This window comes from Heliangelus exortis, chromosome 1, assembly GCF_036169615.1.
Source record: "Heliangelus exortis chromosome 1, bHelExo1.hap1, whole genome shotgun sequence".
NCBI classification, from domain to species: domain Eukaryota; kingdom Metazoa; phylum Chordata; class Aves; order Apodiformes; family Trochilidae; genus Heliangelus; species Heliangelus exortis.
Window position 1 is genome coordinate 86,383,128 of NC_092422.1, and position 23,733 is coordinate 86,406,860.

The 23,733-nt window shown below is 42.1% G+C and overlaps 1 protein-coding gene across 1 annotated transcript; it reads left to right on the forward strand.

Moving 5' to 3' along the window:
- The first annotated feature begins 5,255 nt into the window (after positions 1 to 5,255).
- LOC139799616 (ICOS ligand-like) lies at positions 5,256 to 18,528 on the forward strand. Its single transcript, XM_071751729.1, has 6 exons — positions 5,256 to 5,387; positions 7,623 to 7,707; positions 8,104 to 8,156; positions 12,554 to 12,898; positions 13,935 to 13,970; positions 16,880 to 18,528. Exons 2-6 carry the CDS (start codon positions 7,700 to 7,702, stop codon positions 16,981 to 16,983), a joined length of 546 nt encoding a protein of 181 aa, XP_071607830.1. The 5' UTR covers positions 5,256 to 5,387; positions 7,623 to 7,699; the 3' UTR covers positions 16,984 to 18,528.
- The last annotated feature ends 5,205 nt before the right edge of the window (positions 18,529 to 23,733 follow it).

Genomic DNA, 23,733 nt, shown 5'->3' on the forward strand with positions numbered 1-23,733 from the left:
AAGGAGAAACATTCACGAGCTTTTAGAGACTTATCAGCTGTAAGGGAGCTGAAGAAAGACTACTGAGATAACCTAGGTTCTAGGCAGAGAGCCAAGGTCACACCACACACCTATTTCAGCTTTTGCATGAGAGCAGGCCCAGATTGAGGCACAGGCAAAATATGCTCTCACTTAAGTCACCAAGAGCCTGGCTGCATCAAAGGGCTGGGGCTGGCTTGCTGGAGCTTGGAAGCACAAGGCAGCTGCTGCTCCTGCAATACCCATCCATCCATCCATCCCAGGAGGCAGCACCCTGTGTCTACCATCTCTTTGCCATCCACTACCCATGCTCTGTCCTCTACATTATTTCTAGCAGCACTACCCTCTTTAGCTTGCTTTTCCAAGAAGCCTGAACCTCCTCTACCCATGTGTATCTGTGCACACACTAGAAAGCCATCATCCCTCTGCAGGGGCTCAGTAACAGAGCTCAAATAATAATGAGATTTCCAATGTATATGCAAGCTGGAGAGCTTGGCCCATTGAATAATAGAGCTGCAGATGCTGCAGAAGTTTAATCAAGGTGGAAATATTTTAGTGTAGGGATGTTTCTACAAGTAACATTTAAGAACAGCATTCAACAATCCAGTCCTTCAATGAGAAAGGATTACTTCACATATGGAATGTCTAATAGAGATGGCACAAAACCCCTCGAGGGAAATTATAACTACAGTGGGAGGGAAAGATCACAAGACATACATAGAAGAGCAAGGAGAAATACTTGTCAACCACACATATAACACGCAAGAACTTCCCATGTACTTCAATGTGTTTTGGTTCTTCTTGCCTGTATCTGGTCTGAGGAGCTATATACAGGGGGATTCATATCACTTGACATATTAGCTAAATTTAAAAAAAAAAAAAAAAAAAAAAAAAGAGACCAAAAAAAAAAGTCTAGGTACTTGAAAGGTCTAGAAAAATGGGAGCAAGATAACCTTATCTTTCTCTCCTACGTCAGTACTGCCTGCCAAAGTTTCTCCTCAGTTTGTGGCTGGCTTAAAACCTCACCCACACTCATAGGCAGTAAAAACTTTTCTGTAGGCACCCACTGAGAGCCACTTTCACAGAAGCTGAGCCCTCAGCTCCAAAGTACAGTAGTGCTAGTAACGCAAATGGGATTATTTTACTTCGAAACCAGGCATCATTTTCACACCTAGCTTCAGATCATAGACTTTAGAAATATTATTGGTCAGTGTTGAAATAATCTAACAAACTATTTTACTGATCAGGGCTCCTGTTTTTAGGATTCCTCATTTAAGGGAGTCTAAACACCAGCTTAGCTGTTTGCTTGTTGAATAAAGTGCTCCAGAACCAGGTAACACCACTGATTTGAGGATCAGTTTTAGCAGATTCTAGAGCAAAAGCACCCAGAGTGAGGAACAAAAAATTAAAGTCCTTTCCATGTTAACAATTTACTCAACAATACCTCTGTCTCTGGAGGTTAAACAACAGTAAACAAGATGATATCCAGAGAGTACGTAGAACCAGATGCTCAGACAAGAACTGACCTAAAATTAGGAAAAAAAAATATCTAATGCAATACTGATTCAGATGAAAGAAGCCTTGTGTCTTCTTGCATTGTCATTTGTGATCTACTTCTTTTAGGCTATGTTCTTCTAAAAAGCAAAACAAAACCCCACACATGTATACCTTTTCATGTAACTGCAATATCTAGAAAGAACAGCTCTTTATTCTTGAGAATTTATTCATCAAAAGAGAAAACACATTTTCTTGGAAATGGCAGATAAAGATCAGTGGAAACTCATAGAAAAGCAAAAAGGAATTGAGAAAAAAAACAACTTTGTGAGGAGCTGTCAGAAATGCATTACAAAAAGGAACAAGGCCTTTTGGTTTCTCCTCAGAGGTTTCATAAAAGCACATGAGACCACCACACCACAAGTCACAGGGACCAAGTCTCACCCATTAGGGACAAGGCCAGGCAAAGGGTGGGATACAGTATCTACTCCTTAGGCTGTGCTTCCTGGGCTTCCACCTAGACAGAGTCAAATCTGCCACACTCAAAACCCCAGGGGAACTTACAATTTGCAAGACAGGTGGAGCTGGGAATTCTTGCCAGGGATTTAGAGGGCAGAAATCACTCCCTAAGTCAGGAGTCTTTCCAAATGGAAGCAAGCAAAGGCAAGGCACTGCCCTGACATTCTATACAGCAGCAGCATTCTCTTGAAAACCTGCTAAACAGAGCACAAAAGTTATGTTACACCGAGCATAAAGTATGTTTTAAGAGAATGGGATGAGAGCTCACAACAGAAAATTACAGACAGTTGCCATTAACAAACTGCCTAACACAGACCCTGCAGGCAGCAGTGACAAAATGTCCCTCTGAAACCTCAGAGGGAGGGAGGTTTCAGCCCCTGGACCTTCACTGAAAGGGATCAAGCAGACAAGATCCCTCAGAAATGACAGCTGAAGGCATGGATCTTGATGGGCTGAGAACTCCATCAGACCAAACATAACATGAAACCACCAGACACTGGCAGGATATCATTTGATCAGTGCTCAATTCCACTCACTTGCATACCAAGAACATGCTTCCTTCCTTCTGAAACTTGAAATGAAACACACCATATTTAGCATCAGTCCCCTGAGACACCCAAACCCTTCCCATTTTGCCAAACCACAAACAACTTCAGCTTAGTAAGACAGCTATTGGAAAAGTTACTTTGAAATCAAGAATAAAGTCTAATTCCCTGAGCAGTCCAGTTTATCAAGTGTGCTAGCTCATAGTCACTCCCTTTTTTGGCCAGACACATCCAGATTTTTACTGTTATCCTCCAAATCTTCAGGAAGGTGTTTGTATCCTGGAAACTCTGATCAGATAAAAACTGTGATTTATATTTCCCCCCCACATTTTATTTCTATATGTATGGATACTTTCACTTTACTAAAAATAAATTCCTCCCCTTCCTGGAAGTCAGCGGAAAGTCTGTAAATTTCTGATGCAGTATTCTGTATGGACTACAGCTTTCCACTGGGAACAAGTCATACACCATCACTTATCCATTCTTTACCCCTGAGATCAAGTATCTTTTCACATTAGATATGCATTTGACAACAACCTTTCAGTCCCCAGAGCCTGACTGAAAGAAAAGCCTTAAATAGGCAACAGAAAATTCCAGGAAACATAAGCAAGCCCAAACCCAGCACTTCTCTCACCACACGCCACCTCCCCAGAGTGGGGCACAGGGAGGGAACACAGGGAGTAGGGCCACAGTACACAACCCTCCAGTCAACAACAGATAAGAACAAGTTTGGAGAGGTTTAAACACCTATAAACTATGTGAAAAGAAAGAAAGACGAAAACCAGAGCAGCTGCCCTCACGAGTGAATGAAGTTTCCTACAGTGCACCTGAAGATAAGGAACACAAGGCAAGACCCAGCTGCTGGCACAGCGCCTTGCAGCCTGAAGCACCAGACATTCCCCCAGAGGCAAAGGGCATTTCTTCCCACTGCCTTGAGCAGGGAGAGTGAATCCCACAGCAGCTGGCTACAGAAAACCTACCTACCACCACTCACAAATACCCAGAGGTTTGCTTTCAAAATGAGATACTTCATTTTAAAAACAAACTAACAAAAAACCCACAACCAAACCAACCTAAAAGATAAAACCACTGCCATTTTTGCATACATGCTAGCATGTCCCTCACTGCGATCTCTTAAATATCTTACATTTAACTAATTATAGAACATTACAGGTCTCTAAACGATGCCTCACTTTGTTTACAAAGTGCTTTCAGGTAAGATTAGAAGTCACCACTCAGTTTCGGTACAGACTATTGCATCATAAGAACTTTCTCTCAGAAGCCAGACTGTAATTTCCGCTTGCAATCTCCCTGATTAGCTTTCTATCACCTATTACATTTTACCTTAAGGTAAATGACTGTGTGGTTATATGGGTGGAGAGTATTTAAAGAAATTACAGGAAAATGCCTTGGAGTCGATAAGGAATAGCAAGGTGAGATTTCTCAGCTCAAAGTGCTCTCAGGATTTCACAAAGGCAGGAGAAATGCTCCCCTATCCTCCTACAAGCATCCATAATGACAGTAGGCTCACAAAAATCTGCTCTCAAAAGCAAAAGTCATACAGAGAATGGGCAAGAAAACACTGGAAAAAGAAACTATCTGTGACTAAGCTACAAAGCTCTGCCAGGTGTCTAACAAGAAGTTTCCTTTTTGGCAGAAGACTTCATTCATCTGCTAGGTGATTTTGCCTAACCCTTTCGGAATTACCAGCGTCTCCTCCAGCTGATGCCTGTTCATCATCCTCCACCAGCTTGTATCACCACTCATTCAGTGCCCGGCTGCATCACCTCTGGCAGTTGCAAATGAAGTAAACGAGCTGTCAAGCATATCAATCCCTTCAATATAATATCCAAATTACCATGGCCACTTAATTCATAATGACTTTTAAATAAGTGTCACACTTTGTGGTCACCACACAGAGGTACCTCTTCCATGTCAAAAGATCTCCAGTTCAGGATCTTCCTCCTTGTCCTGGCCAACACCCCACTTCAGCCCATCATCCCATAACAGCCTTTCATAGTTCTTCTCTACATTTTAAGTTCCCTGGTCTTATCTGGTCTGGATCCCAAACTGATCATTCTTTGCAGCAACAGTTTACAGGTTCACAGTGGCTACAAGCCACTGTGGGCTGATCACTGAAAACGTGAAGGCTTTTCTGGAACCATCCCCTGACTGCCCACTGTATGTTCCCAGGTGGGTCACAGCCCCAGATGCATCATCCCTGATGATCAAACAGCAACCCACAGAACGGAGAGCAAGGTTTATGGCAAAAGGGGACAGAGGGAAAAGAAGAAAAAACACAACAAAGAAATCTGCACACGACGTGGGTCACATGTATGGCTCAGTCACAGCACCTCTATTCAAGACATCTTCCCCTCCTGCCGCCCCAGCTGTCCTGACCAGCAGGGCAATGTCCTTAACATACAACAGAACAGCAACATTATTTCCAGGGTTAACAGAGCCCTTAGAGAAAAGATTTTCGACTTATTTTAGAGGGAGATTTTTTTGTGCTCCAAGAGCCCTCAGCAGTAGCATTTAGACCCTTTCTCACACCCATCACTCCCACATTGGATAGGAACAAATTGATTTAATTTGCTTTGAGACACCAAGTGCTATTATTCTACAGGCAGTGCAAACATTTGGTTACTTGCCTACTTAACTCATTTTATTTTATTGCAGGCTGAGCTAATGTTCAGTAAATGGCCTCACACACGTGACGAAAAGCTGGATGACAGAGACGTTGCCAAGAAGTTCAGGGTTTTGCAATTTAATGATACACTTTAACTACGTCACATGCCTAAGGTATTTCAGGTAGGTTAGTGTGTTAAAAAGTTATTAACGAGTATTTTTATTCTTCAGGAAGTGATTCTTCATTGCAAAGCTTTACTCACTTAATTGCTTTACTCAGTTAATTACTTTACTCCCAGAAAAATAAGTTCTAAAAAATTCATTTAAAAGTTCTAAAAACTTCATTTAAACCAGCACTTCAAAATAAGGAAACAAAAAAAGTAAAATATCAAAGAGAAACTAATTTTTTTAAAATCCAGACCCATGTGGTGGTTGAAACATCTTGCACTGGTTGAGCTGCACAGACAGGAACAGATCTCCCCTTTAGTGTGCCAAGAACAATCCTGGAGACTCCACGTAAACATTTTTGTTCCAAACAGTCAGCTCAATCCAGAAAACAATGTTATTTCAACTAAATAGCACTGGATTAAGCTAAATTAAGGGTCAGGTACTCCATCTAGATCAGCTTGAAACATTCATGCAGTCAGATACTACTTCCTAAAACAAGACCTGCCTAGCTCTTTATGCACAATCTTAAACTTCATTAGGGAAGTAGAAGAAGCATGTGGATAGCTCAACACCCAAATTGCATGTGGTATTTAAGGTCTGATCCCATTTTCATCCCATCCCCCAGTCCAAGATTTTGCACAGGCACTTGTGAGAACCAGAAATGCTGTAGGGATCCTGTGGGAGTAAGCCAACTAAAGCCAGAGACTGGCTTTGTTCCAGCCATCTGGGTTGGAACAACCACCTTTTTTCTGTCCTTGAGTCAGAATCAAAACAGTAATAAAAAAAACTGACTCTTCAGAAGTATGGCGTTGCTTCTAGGAGCAACATCTTTTGACTCATTCCTGTCTGCTGCATTCCTTTATGCAGACCTGTTAGTTGGCCACATCTAACAAATTTTGAGTTCTTTCTGCATATTGTAAGGACCCCCTCAACCTGTGGAGAAATTGGGCATGGCCACAGTACAACTAGAGTACAGCTGCAGAGCACCAGCTTCTGGGCTGCCCTCCTTCAGCTTCGCAAGAGACCTTGCTCCTGCCTAACAGCAAGAGGATGGTGCCTCCAGATCCACCTCATCCTTGCCCCAGTGCCAGAGTGCTGGACAGGTTTGCTACTGGTATTTTTTCAGAGCAGACTTCCGTAGAGTGGAACACCTTTACAAAGCTGAGAGGCAGGATAAACTTGTGGAGAACTTGTCAGGCAGGTAAGAGTGGCTATCAGTGCTTCATTTACAGAAGGCAGGCAGGAAGGAAACACATGGATTACACTGACTTTGCATAAATTCACACCCTTGCTTGAAACAATAACAGGGAGGGAAGCAACCATAGAGATTCAAAACCATGCAGGACACACTACTTTTAATGTCAAAGAAGCCAAAGCTGGCAGATGGCTTGCACTGATTAGCAGGAAGGACCTGGTAAATAAAGCATAACTAGGGCTTTACCCTGATGAGAGAGGAACAAACACAGACATTCAGCTCTCTGGTCTTGCTCATCCCTGGAAGCACCATTGCACCAGGAGACAGAGGTGGAAGAACAGCACCTTCCCCAGACAGAGCTGCCTCAGCTGGAGAACATTGGCTCAAACATTGCTTCCACCATCAGCATTATCATCTGGAGCACACCAGGGAAGAATGATCACTCAGATATTAGCACTGCCTAAGCTACAAGATGCTGGGAAGATGGGAAGAGGAAGCCCAAAACCCACATTCTTCCCCATCCCTGCTGGTTTTGTTGTGATTTTTTTTACCTCTTTAAGAAAGTACCCGATTTAACAGCCTCCTTAAAGAAGCAGCATTTTTAAGCAGCATTTTCCTTGTAGGCTTATTAGCCATGTCTGTATTTTGTGGGTAAATATGTAGCTTAAGTAGTACTTGGTAGTCTGAAGGATGGTGTCTACACCTCTTGATAAATACAATATGCATTATGTTTCACCAGGTGCTTTGATCTCAGCTATAGAATAAGAATCTCTTCACAGAGTTGAAAGCTCAGGGCTAGTCTGTGCATGGCTTGTGACCCACTTCCATCCTACACATGAACATAAATACACTCTGTATTGTAATGGTGTATTCAGAGTGTAAATACACAACTTCTGTATTATACACATAGGGTGTATATAATAATACACAGTATTATATACAGAGTAAAAGAAAACAGACTGAACCACAGTAACCAAACTACAAGTAAATAGTCTAATCCCTTCTAAAGTAATGCTTATGGCCAAACAAATTAAGAGCCTTTCACTCTTTTGCAGAGACAGAAGTAGCAGCTGGAAGGCCCTGGTGACGCTCGCTGCAGGGAGGAATTCCTAAGGGCTGAGAAGGCACAAAAATGAAATGGTAAGCTATGGTTTTCTTGTGCTGCAAAGCAGCTGAAAGTTGGGAGTGCAGAGAATTTTGTTTCATTACCAATAGAAAATAATCTCAAGAGTAAACTATGACCATGGATACACAATTAACTCATCCATACGGGAACACAAGTATGATACGGTCTGGTGTTTGTGACTGAAGACCCACCCCATTATGACAACTGAGAAACCTCAGATCCTGCAGGCAGGAGACAGGATCCACCCCTAAACAAGACAGGAATTCTACCCTGTCCGACTTTGCATCCAGAGTCTCTTTGCAGACTAGGGAGGTGTGAAAAGGGCATAAATGATGCCAGAGGAAAAGCGTTTGATCGCTGCTGCAGTGTTCTAACAAAGCATTCAGCCTTTCTCTCTCTCACTTTATTAGGGAGACTGCTCTCTGGATGGTTGCCTGCTTACTGTTCCAGTCCCTGCCCAGAGGTAAATATACTATTGTACATATCTAGGAATTTGCAGAAGTATTTATATGTCAATAGACAAATTTTTTTGTTTGCTTGGAGCAAAACAAAACCAAACCACATGCTTCCTTGTAAATATATTTCAACACAGTCCAAGGTTTACAGGTACAGGTAACAACCTTCATATAAACCTCTACATCTGAAAGAAGTGGTTTTAAGGTTTAGGTGTTTCAGGCCCACAAATCTCTATCTTATGAAGTTTACCTTGCCCACATCCTTAAAAATATGCTACCATTTCCATAATACTAAGGATGACGTGGAATCTCACCCTTGACATACCCCAACTGCTTTGCATCTATTTTTTTATAAAACTCATTAAGCTGATAGGCTCACTACAGGCACAGCCAAGTAAAAGGACTAGAGCCCAGCAGCAGTCTTGCTCCCTGTCAAGTTCTACCAGAGCTGGGTTTCCAATGTTACTTAGATTAGATATGATCTTACCTAAGAAAGAGATACACTAGTATGTGCCAGTGAGAGAGTTTTCTACAAACTGTGGAGGCAACTGTCTGTATTTTCCTTATCTGAGGCTTAAATTCAGCAATACTAAGATCTTCATGTGCAGTCTAGAGTCCTCTGTTTGCTCAGAAATGCCTCATTTATACCAGGTGCTATGGTTGTTCAGTAGGTTACAATTAATCTGAAAATAGCCTCCATCTCTCTTCTGAAACCCCAAGTGATGTTTTTAGGGAAAATTTCCACAGAACAGTGTGGAAAGTCTGTTACAACTCAAGAAATGCTCTTTCAGTAGCTGAATGCACCTGCAAGCAATACAGAGCCATCTAAGTGACTGCCCTTTGACTCTTCCCCTTGTCCCCTAAAATAAAAGAATTAATGAATTAAAGTTTAGTGGTTTTGAGCTAACAAGTGAGACAGACCCCTACTATCCCCAAAGTCCTTTTGCATGGAGCTAAGGCACAAGCCAGTAAGGAATCACACAGCATTACCTTGTCAGGATAACACTTCTCAGGCTGAGCTCACAGGTATTCAGAAACACAAAAATACTTCCTGTTGCCTTGTTTCTAACATTGGAATATCTCTCTGCTAAACCCATTACTTCCACGATTAAACTGCTTTTTCTACCAGCAGAGCTGTGCTAGTATCACCAGAGTGAAGTTGAGAGACACATGCAAGAGCTTACCACTTCCAGGGCCTTCTCCACAAAGCAAGAGCTCTGGATTACCTGCTGGTATCCCAGATTCCTCCAGTATAAGCAATATATAACCCATAAAGATAATTTCTTCTCTAGATCATCTTCGGGGGGGAAGGGAAGGGAGAAACTAAAAAGCACAGTCTTTGATATCCCCTGCACCACACTTTGGATACTAAAGCAGCAGTGTTTTACTACCATAGGAATCATACAGATTAAATTAGTACATTCAATTTCACCCCGACAGTCTTAAGCATTTGGGCAATATTTAAAACACGTAATTTAAAAAAATAACAAAACCATAAATTAAACTCATCTCACTTCACATTCGAGTCTTAAAATTGCAAGTGGGAGCTATGTGCTACCACATTTTTTTTTCCCAAGGTAGAGAACAGCACCTACTACATGCAAAGCTTACCAGGTAGATCAGATGAGCCCTACTCATCCTGTGTCTCACCTCCCAACAAGGCTGCCACCATCCCTGCTGCTCACTGCATGGCTGCTTCAGTCTTCTGACCAGGAACCTCACTGCTTCCACACCTCCTGGTGCATCAGTAACCTCAGCAAGAAGCTTACCACAGCATCACCAGTCCACAACATGACTTGACTCTTTTTCTCAAGACTTGCATCCAAAAGAGCACTTCTTTGACTTGTGCTTACAAGCCTGTTCTTCCATCTCCAAGATATCTCATGCAGCTGTGGGCTCTGTTAAATAACTCATTATAGCCAGATTTCAGACACCTGTTATTGCCCCAGGCAGCTCCAGCTTTTTGCCTCATTTTTTTGCCTCCTGCTGGCCTGGTTTTACCAGCTGGAAGCAGTGTAGGGCAGGGTGGGCTGAACACTGTGGGAGTCATCAGAGGTGTTACAAGGTTGGTACACCACACCATGCAGGAAAGGAATGGTTATGCCAGGCAGATATACTGAGCACAGCTGTTCTCTGTCTTCAGAAAAAAGAATAAAGAGCCAAAAATAGATAGATGCACTTCTAAAACCAATGTCAAATTTAGAACTGACCACAATCAGGATGGAGAATGAACCCTCTCCCTCTTCTGCTCATTAAGCAAATGCTTATTGTCTATTTTTCAGAATTAGAGCTATCAGTTTTATTGACTTCAGGGTTGTCTTTTCTTCACCCATGTGCAAAACCGTATATTGCAAGCACTCTCCCTCCTAATGGTTTCCTGTTGGACAGGGCTTTGAGCAACATGGTCTAGTGGGAGATGCCCCTGCCTATGGCAGGGGGGTTGGAACCATCTCCAACCTAAATTGCTCTATGACTCGATGACATTTCTCACCAGAAAACTTTCCTGGAGGCTCACTTCTTCCAGTGCTTACAAAACACTTGCAGAAGCTTCAGACACATTCATCTCCTGCTGTGCTTAGAGCCTTGTTTGGATACTCTTGTAATTCAGGTTCCCCTTGAGAAGAAAAACCTGGGCAGTGACTGATCCAGTCTGACACTGGTTGAGCTCTCAACACAGCAAGCAGAGTCTCTTTCCACTGACAACCATCAGTAGAGGGGGAGATGTATTTTTTCCAGCTAAAAGTTTACACTGTTGGGCAAAAGCAGGCTGGGATTTTCAGCTGAAAAATCTGAAAACCTACAGAATGTTGGTTTTCACCAAGCTGGTGTTTGGTGATAGAGTTGTAATTCAAGGCACTTGCTTGGCTTTGCAATTTAGCTCTCTAAATTATGCTTTTTCCTTCTGCTTTTATGTCTGCTTGGATGGACACAATGTGATAACAAACAGGCCTCAAAATGGGCACTGATTAATATCTAAGCCTTGCTTGATGTCAAAGACTTCAAGGAGGAACTGGGACTCTTTTTTGGTCTTGAGTCTGATATATGCAGAGCTGGTGGAGGCCCAGAACACAGGAATGACCACATTGCTACCAGGAACATTTATTTCCATATTTAGTCTGATTACTTACCCTTTATGCATGAAAACAGATTGAGTTGTTTCACAGTGAATTTTAGCTTTTCTCCCTGGCTCAGTCAGAAACTCATGATGCTTCTGTTCAGCTCACTGCCAGGAATGAAAGTTTTCTATCCAAATGAGTGCATCTGCATTTAATTTATAAACTCATTTTATGACACAGGTTTGCTCAAAGTGTTAATTTAAGCCCACATTCTGTGCTGAAAACACCTAGTTATCTTTGCTTTACAAATGAAAGGAAACCATCTCCCAAACTCCAGTCTTCCCCTAGAAAATATAACACTGTGGTCTAGTAAGAGTTCTCCCACACAACAGCTGCAAGTTGTGTGCAAGCTTTAGTCTGTTTTCAACTTACTTGGAAGAATTTATAAAAATAATCAGTGTTGATGCTATTGAATGAACAGCATGTGTGAGATGCACCTGGCTTCCTGCCCTGTCTGGCCATCTGGCTCTTTAGCACCAGGTTACCCTCACCTCACTCTTTGCATCTGCTGGAACTGGTTGGTAAGGTTGGTAAGGTTTAGGCCCCATTTACCTAAAATGGGAATGTCAGACCTTCTCTCTGGGGTGCTGGGGGAATAACTATACCAAAGAGAATGAGAAACTCAGGGATAGGTGTTAGCAAGAGCCTCGAGTGCACCCAGAGAGAGCAGAAGAGAAAAGCCCTGTTCTGTCAGACCCTTTGCAAGATGTCAAAGGGGAAGGAAGACTGGGCCTCTAGCATGTTATTTACAAACCGGGATCCATGATATGAGCGATGGGAACTGTAAACCAAAGTGCTCCAGGAGTTCTATCTTGTCAATATAGAACCCTTTTCACACTTCTCCTTTTTTCAGCCAGACTTCCTACAAATCCAAGACACACTTAACCATGTCTGCCCATCTTCACTCCCTGCACTCCCTTTCCCCCTTGTGAACTGACCTATTAATTAAAATCAAACTTACACCTGATCTCAGAGACCAAGATCCCCAGAAGCTGTGAAAAAAACATCACCAGCTGAGGACACAAGTTCACATAGCACCCATGCTGACAAAGGGAAAGCAGCCTGCACACAGAAACATTTGTCCTGCCACACAGCTGCCCAGGCACTGGGCACTCAGGACCCCCAGTCCTGGCACAGCCCATGCTGCCTCCTGTCTGGCTGGGAGCAGGACATGGGCAGAAGAAGGGGGAGGAAGAGAGGCAGTAATGATGTGATGAAGCCAAACAAGAGGAAACTTGGTGCTGCTGGGCACTGAAAGAGTTGTCTCTCTTTTTTTTCTTTTTTCCCAGGTCAACCAGACACAACGTGCCATGCATTTGCTGGAGAAACTGTTATTTTGCCTTGCACAGCCATCTCTCCTGGAGAGGTGATGCTTTCCAATTCAATGCTCTACTGGCAGATAGACTCTGTCTTAGTGCACTTCTTTCACAATGGACAGGATTCACTGGAGTTCCAGGACAAACATTACCAAGGCAGAACCAGTCTTTTTTTGGACCAGATGAAGCATGGCAACTTTTCCTTAAAACTCTCCAATGTCCAATTACCAGACACAGCTGAATATGCTTGCATCTACAAACAGACTGGGAATTATCCCAACAAAACACAGAAATCTAAAATTAAACTCATTGTGTCAGGTAAGATTTTTTTTTTTTTTTTTTTTTTAGTTTCTTGTTGACAAGCCATTTATGGACACCGACTGTGATGACTAATTTTTAAAGCAAATCTTCACTCAGTTTCACTCTGCTCCTTGCTTTTGTTGAGAGAAAGGAAAAAACTGTATCTTTGCTAAGTTTCAGCACAACATATTCGCAGCAGCAAGCTGCCTGCTTCTTTCCTTCCTTTTGCAGGGCACATTAATAAGTAATGGAATCTCTCCAACCCTTAAGGAATGGGAGAGTTTATTTCATTGCTTGCACTTGGGTCTGTCAAACAGGATTAGTTTTATCTCTGGCAATGGGATCCAAAGTCCAGGCCATATAATCTTTCAGACAGAACACAGGTAGTTGCTAATTACCTTTTCCCTTGAAGCTGGAAGCTCTAGATCTGGTGGCAAGGCTGGACACATGCAACAAGAATTGATTTTTCTACCTTAGGAAAATGAGGGAGACTGTAACACATGCTTGAAAAAAGTCAAACAACTGAGCTAAATTGTTTGAATAACCTACAAGCATGGCCAGCAGAATGATGGGGCATGGGGCTTGACCAGCTGACTAACTAAAAAAGAAAATTAAAAAAAAAGGGGATACATGTCAAAACAAATAATAGATTTTTAAGGTGTTTTGCTGGAGTAAATCAGCTAGAAATTTTCATTATGGTAAATCACACACATTTAACTCTGCTTAAGACAGAAAAAAAATATTTGTGATTTAGACCCTTTAATATCTTTGTTTCATTGCATGTCATTCTCAAAAGAAAAATGTTTTTTAAAATATGAAGTGAAACACTTGTTCAGAAAATTTCAAAGTGAGATGTTTTGCAGTTTTCAAAATTAAAAAAAAAAGTGTTTGGAAAATGCAGAATAATGTTTTTATCATCTAATATTTGGGAGCAGTGAGATGTCTTTTATTTTGATTTAACTTGTTTGAAACCATTAACCTTAGATCAATCATCAGTACGCTTTTTCTTTTCTAGGCTCAAACAAATAATTTTGGTTACTGTGTTTTTTTCCAGCTTCACCTAGCACTGAGAAGGCAGCTACACCTTATGGTAAGGCAATACTACGTAATTTTAGGATAGTTAGGGTTGGAAGGGACCTTAAAGAGCATCTTCTTCCAACCCCCCTGCATGGGCAGGGACACCTCCCACCAGACCAGGTTGCTCACAGCCCCATCCAACCTGGCCTTGAACACTGCCAGGGAGGGGGCAGCCACAGCTTCCCTGGGCAACCCCTGCCAGTGTCTCACCACCCTCACACTGAGGAATTTATTCCTAATGTCTAACCTAAATCCCCCCTCTTCAAGTTTGAAACCATTTCCCCTTGTTCTCTCACTACACACCTGTGTAAAAAGCCCTACCCCAACTTTCTTGTAGGCCCCCTTCAGATCTAGGCAGGTTCCTACAAGGGCACCTTCTAAGTGTCTAAGTCTTGAACCTGAATTTGCAAGATTGGTAAAATGTGCAGAGCAGAGGAAGTCCAATAGACTTATGATGCTTGTTCTCTTATACCAAGTCTAGCAAAATATAGCTGTCCCAGGCAGGGAAAAATGCCTCCATTACTAAAACAGACCTAGGCTCCAGAAAGTATACTGAAGTGCCAGCAGTCCTTAGGTCATAAATTTAGTCCCCATTATGGGCATCACAAGGATCAGTTAAAAATAAGTTCTAGGAGTTAAGGCCTTTGTAAATTACCTTGGTATGAATGAACTACCAGATCAAGAGATCTGGAAGGTCCCTTTGGGTAAATAAAGTAATAAATACTCTAAAAATGTATTATTAAAGACACCATATAAGCTCCTCTTAGAAAATTAAAAACAGTTTTGAAGTATAACGCAGATGCTAATGTCTAGATTTAATCATTACAGAGAAGTAATTACATGAGGGTAATTTGTAAACACTTCTGGAGCAAATGAATAGAGAAGGAATGTCCAGCTCTGACATGCCATTGTCAATTAATTTCTCCTGTAAAAATTCTGCCTGTAAACCAAATTATTCTTACAATTTCTACAAAGCCTTAAATTGGTATAAAACCTGTAACATTTTACCGTATAAAAATCAATAGCTGCAATTTGTATTTCACTTAGAATAGCTGAAAGATATCATTCATTACGTGGCAATAATTATATTACTGTGAATGAAACAACTCCAGCCACAATACGTTACAGCTATTTTAAGCAGCAATAAACTCAAATAGAAAGTAAAGAAGATAAAATGTTCCTGTGTTTTATCTCATGACCACATACAAAAAAAATCAGCTCTGTACTTCATGAACAATAAATAACTTGAAAAATTACAGGAAATATCCTTTCTAGACCTTAGACAGCTCCTCTAGCTGGCTTAAAGGTCTTTAAAAACCATGAAGTTAAATTCAAGATGGTATCATGTGCTTTCAGTGACACAGCACCAAGTTATTTAATGATAAAAGAAAAGAACAGGAGCTTGACTATCTCTTGCTGTTACCTTCTGCAAGAAATAAGCAATTATCAAGGGTCAAACTTTTTATGCAATAGCAGTGGAAGTTTATCAAAACCAAAAGATAAGTAGGCTGTGTTTAAAGGAAAAAGTTGTATATATATTTGACTCAGACAAAAACTTTCTGATAACTTTTCTTCAATATAAACAGCTTATTATCATGAAAAGGTATTTCCACTGGGGAAAAAAAAAAAAAGTGATTGGGAGAAGGGGTAGTTTTCCATAGCAATACATTGCTATAGGAACAAACTGAATCACATACTGTAAACTCCTGAAGGTTTTTGTACTGCTAGATTTTTGGGGATGGGGGAAATACCAAAAGCCTTTTGAAATGTAATTTTTTGCAAACAAGAAAAAATATCTCCTGTTGTCAGCTCCTAAAGAAAAATATCAGCCACAGTCCCTTTTTTTTTTTTTTTTATTTATTTTATTTTATTTTATTTTAAGAAATTTCTTCAGGAAGAGAATCTGTTTTGTATTAGTTGTTATTTTGGAAGGGATTTAGAGAATGACCTGCTGACAGCAAAGACACTATATGCAGAAATAGTTCTCACACTTTGCAGTCACCACAACCGGTCCAGCAGAGATTTATTATTTTTATATAGAACAGTTCTAATCTATTCCCCTTCTGTTTTGTTTCTTTTTATTTCTTGGGATGATTTGTTTTCCCAATTATTTTAAAGAGCCTTATTATAGTGTCACTCTGGGTTTCTTGTCCTTCCTGGGCAATCCAAACTTGCCTTAAATTTTTCCTGTGAAGAATGAAAGTGCCTGGACCTCGAAGATGTCAAAAGAGGCCAGGAGACTTTCTATATTCCTGTATGTATTTTGAAGGGCTACTGAAGACTACCTGATGTTTAGTTGCTTTTTACACATTAATACCACATACTGCTTTCTAAGAAGAGGGGGAGGAAGAACAGCTACAAGCAATAAGTTAACTGCAGCAATGTCCTGAAAGCTGATGCCACAGCCTAAGAATTGGTATAGAAAACAACACCCAGCCTCACCTTCCCAGAGAAGAACTTCACCCTAAACACTTGATCTGTGTCCTGCATCCTTGTTGTGGCTTAGGTACCAATAGTGGTACACAGCACTGCTACCACCTAGGCATCCATGGCCTAGGCTGTTTAATACTTATTTTCATTATTTATGGACTCTTAATCACAATGCCTACCTCAGCTCCTGAGTAGTAGAATGATGTCTTTTATACTCTTCTGATTGCTGTTGTTACGTCAGGGTTTTAAATAAGTGTTCTAAGTCTATGCTTTTTCTATAAAGGGGAAAAACTCATTTATCACAATACCTGGAGAATGGATTTTATGGGTGGCACACACACACACACACACAGAAGGAAAACTTTGCATATGAGCCAAAATTCACATGATTTTCCATCAATGCTTTCATGTAAAATGTATCACACATTCTTCAAATAAACTTCTTGCCAAGCCACCACCTACATGCAAACTTTCTATTTTTCACTTTTTCAGGACAAAGTCAGATTTCCTCCAGGAGCCCTACTGATGCACCGTGTCTGGCTGTGCTTTCCCTCTTTTTCCACCTCCTGCTCACACTGGGGGTTTGGCACTGGTAACTGGAGAAACCAGCTTTTAATTTGGGAAGTTGTCCTCACCAGAAGACCTTGCTGGGCAGAGCAGTATCATACTGTTAAGATGACAACTGTTGAGAGCCATGTGAAAGAAACACCAAGAGCAGGAAACAGACCTGGTATTAGGTGTTTATGTCTCACATTTTGGTCTTTCACAATACCAAAGGCAGCAAAACTTGGAGGTGGCAAGTCTGTTCTTTCATTTGTTTCTTGGAGCCTCATTTCAGTGCTGTTGATACAAGCATTGTATTTTGGATTTTGTGATTTTGCTTTAATGACAGGATAAAAGTCACACAGATCTACAAGGTCACATTATAATCGTCCCTAGTGAGATCTTTTGGCTAAGACCTCACCTGCAACCCTTCAAAAGAACTGAAAGGAGAAGGGGTAATTAGCCTCAGTGTCAAATAAAAACTGGAAGAGGGAAGGTATTTGCATTTTGTGAAATGTAAGGATGGAAATCTTGTGAAACTTGAGCATGTGGATCTTCAGTTTCTATTTTGACCCCTAAGTGCCATGGCTGGGCTATCAGTAACAAGAAATGTATTATTAGTGGAAGGATGAAGCTGACTGAGAAAGATAATGGAAGTTCATAAAACATCAACAGAGGAAGGAAGTGATGTATTTGTTACAAAATCCACATCTAAATAAGCCAAAAGCTTTAGAAGACTGAATTCTGTAGTTTCTCTTTTTGTCATGAAACACAGCAAGGCAAATGCAATTATTGCACAAAAACCAGATTCTTAAACTGGAACTGTACAATAAGAATTTATTACTGTAATAATCATGTCTTTAAAACATGGTACCTTTGGAGGTAAAAATAATTAAAACCTTGTCAGAATAATTGTAACTGATACTTATGCAAACTAGATGGGTTGAGTTCTGGAAATGTTCCATTCAGGTAGCATAGGTGTCCTGTGTAAACCTAAGATTGGAAGGATCTTTTATACCAACAATATCACAAAAGTGCAGAAGTTTTGTTTCAAGCTGCTTCAACCACACCTGAGAAGCACCTGAAGAGTTGTCTCCTTGGGCTGGTGCCCAGCAGTGACTGAAGTTCACTCCTGGCTGAGCCCTCCAGCAAAGGGAAGAGACTCCTAAGGACCACCAAGAAGTCATTTTGATTTGGAACGGTTCCACCCTCTTTCCAAAGGAAAGACAGGATTGTTTTTGCAAGGAAGGGAATGGAATAAAATAGAGCTTAAAATGGTATCCATTGAGGTGAAGGAGATAGTTACCTTTCACTTTTTTTTTAACAAAAGAAGTATGATGGGGAAAAGAGACAAAATTCCATGCACAGCCTGTGCTGCTGCTGCTGCAGTGAAGCCCAGTTGGTGCTCAAGCTTCCTTGGGTAGAGAGCAGCTCAGCAAAATGGCTGGGGTGCCACTTCACAGAAAGATTTGTATATAAGAATTGTACATACTGTAGTTGTCTTTCTGTGTCCTGCCCTCCATCCGTCTGTCAAAGATTCTGTGTATTTTTCAAAATTAAAATTGATTAAAAATAAAAGCTATTAAAAAAAACACTAATGAGAGCAATTGCTTCATCTCTATGAGTTCATTATTTGTCTTCTGGTTGTTCTTACAGGTAGCTAGGCTCTGTGCAATCAGAAAGTCCACAAGGTGGAATTTGCACAGGTCTGTCAGTCTCAAAAGTCTGAACTGCTTGCCCTCATCTCAAGGACTGTATAACTCCTAAAAATCTATCAGCCACTTAAGCAGCCCTCCACTTTTCAAAACGTGCTGAGGCACACCAACAACATCAGCACTTCCACTCACAAGTGAGGGCTGTGTGGCCACACAGCTGCAAAAATTCCTCAGGCAAGCAAACAAATAATAAAATACCTTTATGAGGCTAGACAGAGCCTCACTGCTGTGGGAAGGGACAGCCCAGTTGTACATCTGAGAGTGGGCACCGGGCTGGCTGGCGCCCACAAGGAATGCCCAGTTCCCTCAGTCGTTTGCCTCTTTCACCCTCAGAAGTGACTTTCCCTGCCTCTGCAAGCTGGCATGGATCAGAGTAAGCATGTGAGCAGCTGGAGGCAGGAAGAATGGTGAAGGGAAGAAGATTGGATGACCTCTAAATGTTGCTGACAACCCTGCTTTTTTATGACTCAGATTTGCAGCGACACTTGGGATGTTTAAACATCCCTGTTCATTGTATCTTCCCAGAGCTGTATTTAATGCCATTCCCAGCAGTAATATATGACCACCACTCTGTTTTCCTGGGAGACTGCAAGGGAAGGTTTGAATTGTTAGCAGACCTTTATTTGTCCTTCCTTGCCCAGGTGATGACACAGCAAGCATATATCTTAAAGTTCACTCGGTGTGCAGAACACAAGCAGCACATACTTCTTGGGTTCTCCAGAGTTTTGTTGAGAACTACAGAGATAGCTTTGAAAACTAAGGAGCACAGTAACAAGTCACACACTTCAGAAGGAGGAGTCTTCATGTCTCTCACTTGTTGCACCTCGATGTCCCACACCTACATGTGGGACAATTCAATATGACAAGAGCATAAGCTGATTTTCTGCTGCATTAATGAAATTCCTAAGAGATCCTTGTATATCATGCTTGCAAAAGAATGACTCTAAAAGTAAGTTTTTTTTTTCATGTTTTACAGTGGCACTGCTAAGAGACAAAAAGGAGTTAGTTTGCTCATCCTGTAGCTAGGTCAGTTTAATTGGTTAATGCTTTCCACTGAGCTTTCATTTCCATATGATGTGAGAGACATGTCTAAAACAGACCATCAGAAACACATGAATGTAATAGATTTCATGCAGAATTTTCACTGTTATCTCAGCCAAGCCTTAGGACAGTCATTCACACATCATGCAGCTGAATAAAGGACATGGAAAATAAGCAGGGAAGGTGATTATTTTTAAATATGCAGCACAAAATCATGTTGATATTGGTAATCCAATCCTCGTTGCAACTTCTGGAGCTGTCCTAGTCCCTTCTCCTCCCCCTCTCTATTTCTTTCTGTAGAGATTCTGACTACCACTGAAATCACCTTGGAAAAGATACTCAAGTATCAGTTCCCTAATTCTTCTGAGGGCTAAGGCTGACCCAGACAACAAGTAAGCTTCCCCTGAGCCACTTCAAGATCTGGGAAAGAGGAAGAAAAACAGCTCAAAGAAAGAACCCAGGCCCTGAAATGCAGACAGCTCTCAATTATTTGTGGATGGTCATCGAAGCTCCCATGCTGAAAAAAAAAATAAAAAAAATGTACAGATACATACAAGATACATACTACATACATACATACTTAGCTTGCAAACACACACTGATTCTCCAAGAAGCAGTGTATTTCCTTCCAGGAATATTTTCTGGCCTGTCTCTCTCTACAAAATTTTTTTTAGGTCACCTTGACTACAATACCATTATTACTTTAAAATAATAAATAAATAAATAAATAAAGTGAAAATAAATTAAAAAAATGAAATGGAATAAAAACAAACACATAACCAAACTAAAGCAAAAAACAAACCCAAAACACCCAACAGCAACAACAGAAAAACCCTGCTTTGTACTTTTATGACTTTATACTACACTTTTCCTCATTTTAATGTGATAATTGTATCACAGGAAGGCTTTACAGATTAATGCCAGCACATTCGATATTATACTTTCAGGGGGATAAACAAGAAGTTATTGCATTAAAGAAATGAGTCTTAGCAAGACAGGGGGCAAAAAGTCATTGCCAGGGAAAGGGGTGACACTTGCACCTGAGAAGCACTGGCAGGTTCTTGGGTGCAAAGTGCAGGGTCTGGTGAAGCATTGCTCCATCTCACTTAGCTGGCAAGGAGCTGGGAAAGCAGGACATCACCACAAGGGATGGGCAAATGTAGGGGCAGTGGTGACACTGCCTCCCCCTCCTCCCCAGCAGCCCAGAAGCAAGCTCAATTTCCCCACTTTTTAATAACTAAATACATGCCACTTCCCAGGCTTCATGCACTGTTGAATCATGTAGGAACAGTTATGTGACACTTATCATAGAATCATAGACTCATAGAATTGGCTGGGTTGGAAGGGACCTCAGAGATCATCAAGTCCAACCCTTGATCCACTACTGCTGCAGTTACCAGACCATGGCACTGAGTGCCACATCCAGTCTCTTTTTAAATATCTCCAGGGACGGAGAATCCACCACTTCCCGGGGCAGCCCATTCCAATGTCTGATCACCCTCTCAGTAAAGAAATTCTTTCTAATGTCCAACCTAAACCTCCCCCAGCACAACTTAAGACCGTGCCCTCTTGTCTTGCTGAGAGTTGCCTGGGAAAAGAGACCAACCCCTCCCCCGGCTACCCCCTCCTTTCAGGGAGTTGTAGAGAGTGATGAGGTCTCCCCTGAGCCTCCTCCAGGCTGAACACCCCCAGCTCCCTCAGTCTCTCCTCATAGGATCTGTGCTCGAGTCCTTTCACCAGCCTGGTTGCCCTCCTTTGGACCTGCTCCAGGACCTCGATATCCTTCCTAAACTGAGGGGCCCAGAACTGGCCACAGGTCTCAAGGTGTGGCCTCACCAGCGCTGACTACAGGGGCAGAATCACTTGTGTAAACACACACCAAAGCAGCTGGGAACAGGAGAGCAAACCTGCCCAATTTGCTATAGGGCTCCAAGTGGCATCTATGCCATTGCCAGCTGTGAGATTCAGGTTAGACATCAGGAATAAGTTCCTCAGTGTGAGGGTGAGACACTGGCAGGGGTTGCCCAGGGAAGCTGTGGCTGCCCCCTCCCTGGCAGTGTTCAAGGCCAGGTTGGACGGGGCTGTGAGCAACCTGGTCTGGTGGGAGGTGTCCCTGCCCATGCAGGGGGGTGGAACTGGGTGATCTTTAAGGTCCCTTCCAACCCAAACCATCCTGTGACTGCGATGCGGCTGGATTCCCTATATAGCTACGTCATACGCCCCATAGCCCTCTACACTCCCGAATGTCACCGTGACGTCACACCGACACCTCCAATAGGAGGCTGAGGCGGGCCGTGCGTGTCAGAGAACACGGAGCTGTGCCGGGACCGGAACCGGCTGAAGGTCGAGACCCAAAAAACGCGTCTCGAACCCCTCTCTCCTTTCTGCTTTTGGAAGAAGAGGAAAAAAAATGCACCGCGGGGAAACCTGCAACTGTAGAAACAGTTTGTAAATGTTTGGTTGTTTTTTTTTTTTTAATGTGTGTGAGCATCAATGAGGGCAAAAAGGGGTGGGCAGAAACCCAGGGGAGAGGCTTTCTCCCAGCACCCCGCAAGTCCTCCCCCGTCGCAGCGCTGGACCGCCAGGAGGAGGAGCGGCCTTTCCCACCGCTCCGTCTGCAGGACTGAGTTCTTCGGGGCTTTCTGAAGAGGAAAAGCGGCAGGAGCCGTGAGCCTGGCTATGGCGTGCCTGGCTATGCCATGCCTCCCTCTGGCGGCTTGGAGAACACACGGCATTTCACTTCTGGTCCAGTTGACCGAAGTAGATAAAACTACCATCCACTTGGCTGGCAAACACCTCAGGAGTTCCCAAATAGCCCTACGGAAGGAAAGGGAAAAACCCCAGTTCGGCAGCACATGCCTGTATTAACCTCTAAGCACACGTGGAAGTTCCCTCCGATTTTACGCTGGCTGAAAGCCAAGATGACAACCTTACATCACCAAAGTTAAAAGAGTTTCTATGAATTAAAAAAATATTTTTAGATGTGTGCAGCAAAACAGCACATTGCTGGGAAAATAGAATTGCAATATGAAAGGGGATTCTGGTGCGTGATTCTTTCTCCCTTAAAAGACATTATCCCTGGACAATGGGAAAACCAAACCAAACCAAACCAAAAAATGAGTAAAAAGATATTCTAAAATATGATTATTTCTGGAAAGAAAACTTTGAACAACATCCAGGCTTCTAGCACTGACATCATTGTATGGGCAGCTCGCTTTTTGTAGCTATCTTGAAAAACATTTCTGGAGATGTACAACCCATAGCCCTAGCCCTCCAATAGGTAAATAACATAATTTTAGACTATTGTGGTTACTCAACAGATGCCATGTCAAATTTGGTGAGTTTTTGCCATGTGCATACTTGATTTATCATGTACAACTGTGATAATCCTATCGGGAAGCTACCAGGTCAGGGATCTACATAATTACTACTCAGAAAGGTACACAGTATATGATCAGTAGTCATCATTATTGGGGTATCTGGATTCAAAACTCAAAGAATCATAGAATGGTTTGGGTTGGAAGGGACATTAAAGACCATCTAGTTCCAACCCCCCTGCCTGGGCAGAGAACACCTACCACTAGCCCAGGTTGCTCAAAGCCCCATCCAACCTGGCCTTGAACACCTCCAGGGAGGAGCAGCCACAATTACCCTGGGCAGCCTGTGCCAGTGTCTCATCCCCACAGGTAAGAATTTCTTCCCAATGTCTAGCCTAAACCTACCCTCTTCCAGTTCAAAGCCATTCCCACTTGTCCTAGCAATAAAAAAAGTTCCTCCTCAGCTTCCTTGTAGACCCCCTTCAGGGACTGGAACATCAGAGGATGGTAAAAAGTGGCAGTACCTGGGTGATCTACCAGCTAACTTGCAACGGCAGGTCACTGCATGATAATAGCAATCTCTTTTGAAAAAAAGTCACCTTTTTTCACAGGACACCTGAATCTGGGTCAGAATCTAAGAAAGCTTTAAGCTCCCACATCTGTGCTTACTAGGAACTGCAGATACGAGAAGCCCTAAATACATACACACAACTTGCCATGCTGAGGGGAG

Excerpts from the sequence above, each read along its gene's own strand:
- LOC139799616 (XM_071751729.1), top strand. Across the intron at positions 8,157-12,553 it reads GTTCCAGTCCCTGCCCAGAG|GTCAACCAGACACAACGTGC; the intron begins GTAAATATACTA and ends CTTTTTTCCCAG. Across the intron at positions 13,971-16,879 it reads GAAGGCAGCTACACCTTATG|GACAAAGTCAGATTTCCTCC; the intron begins GTAAGGCAATAC and ends TCACTTTTTCAG.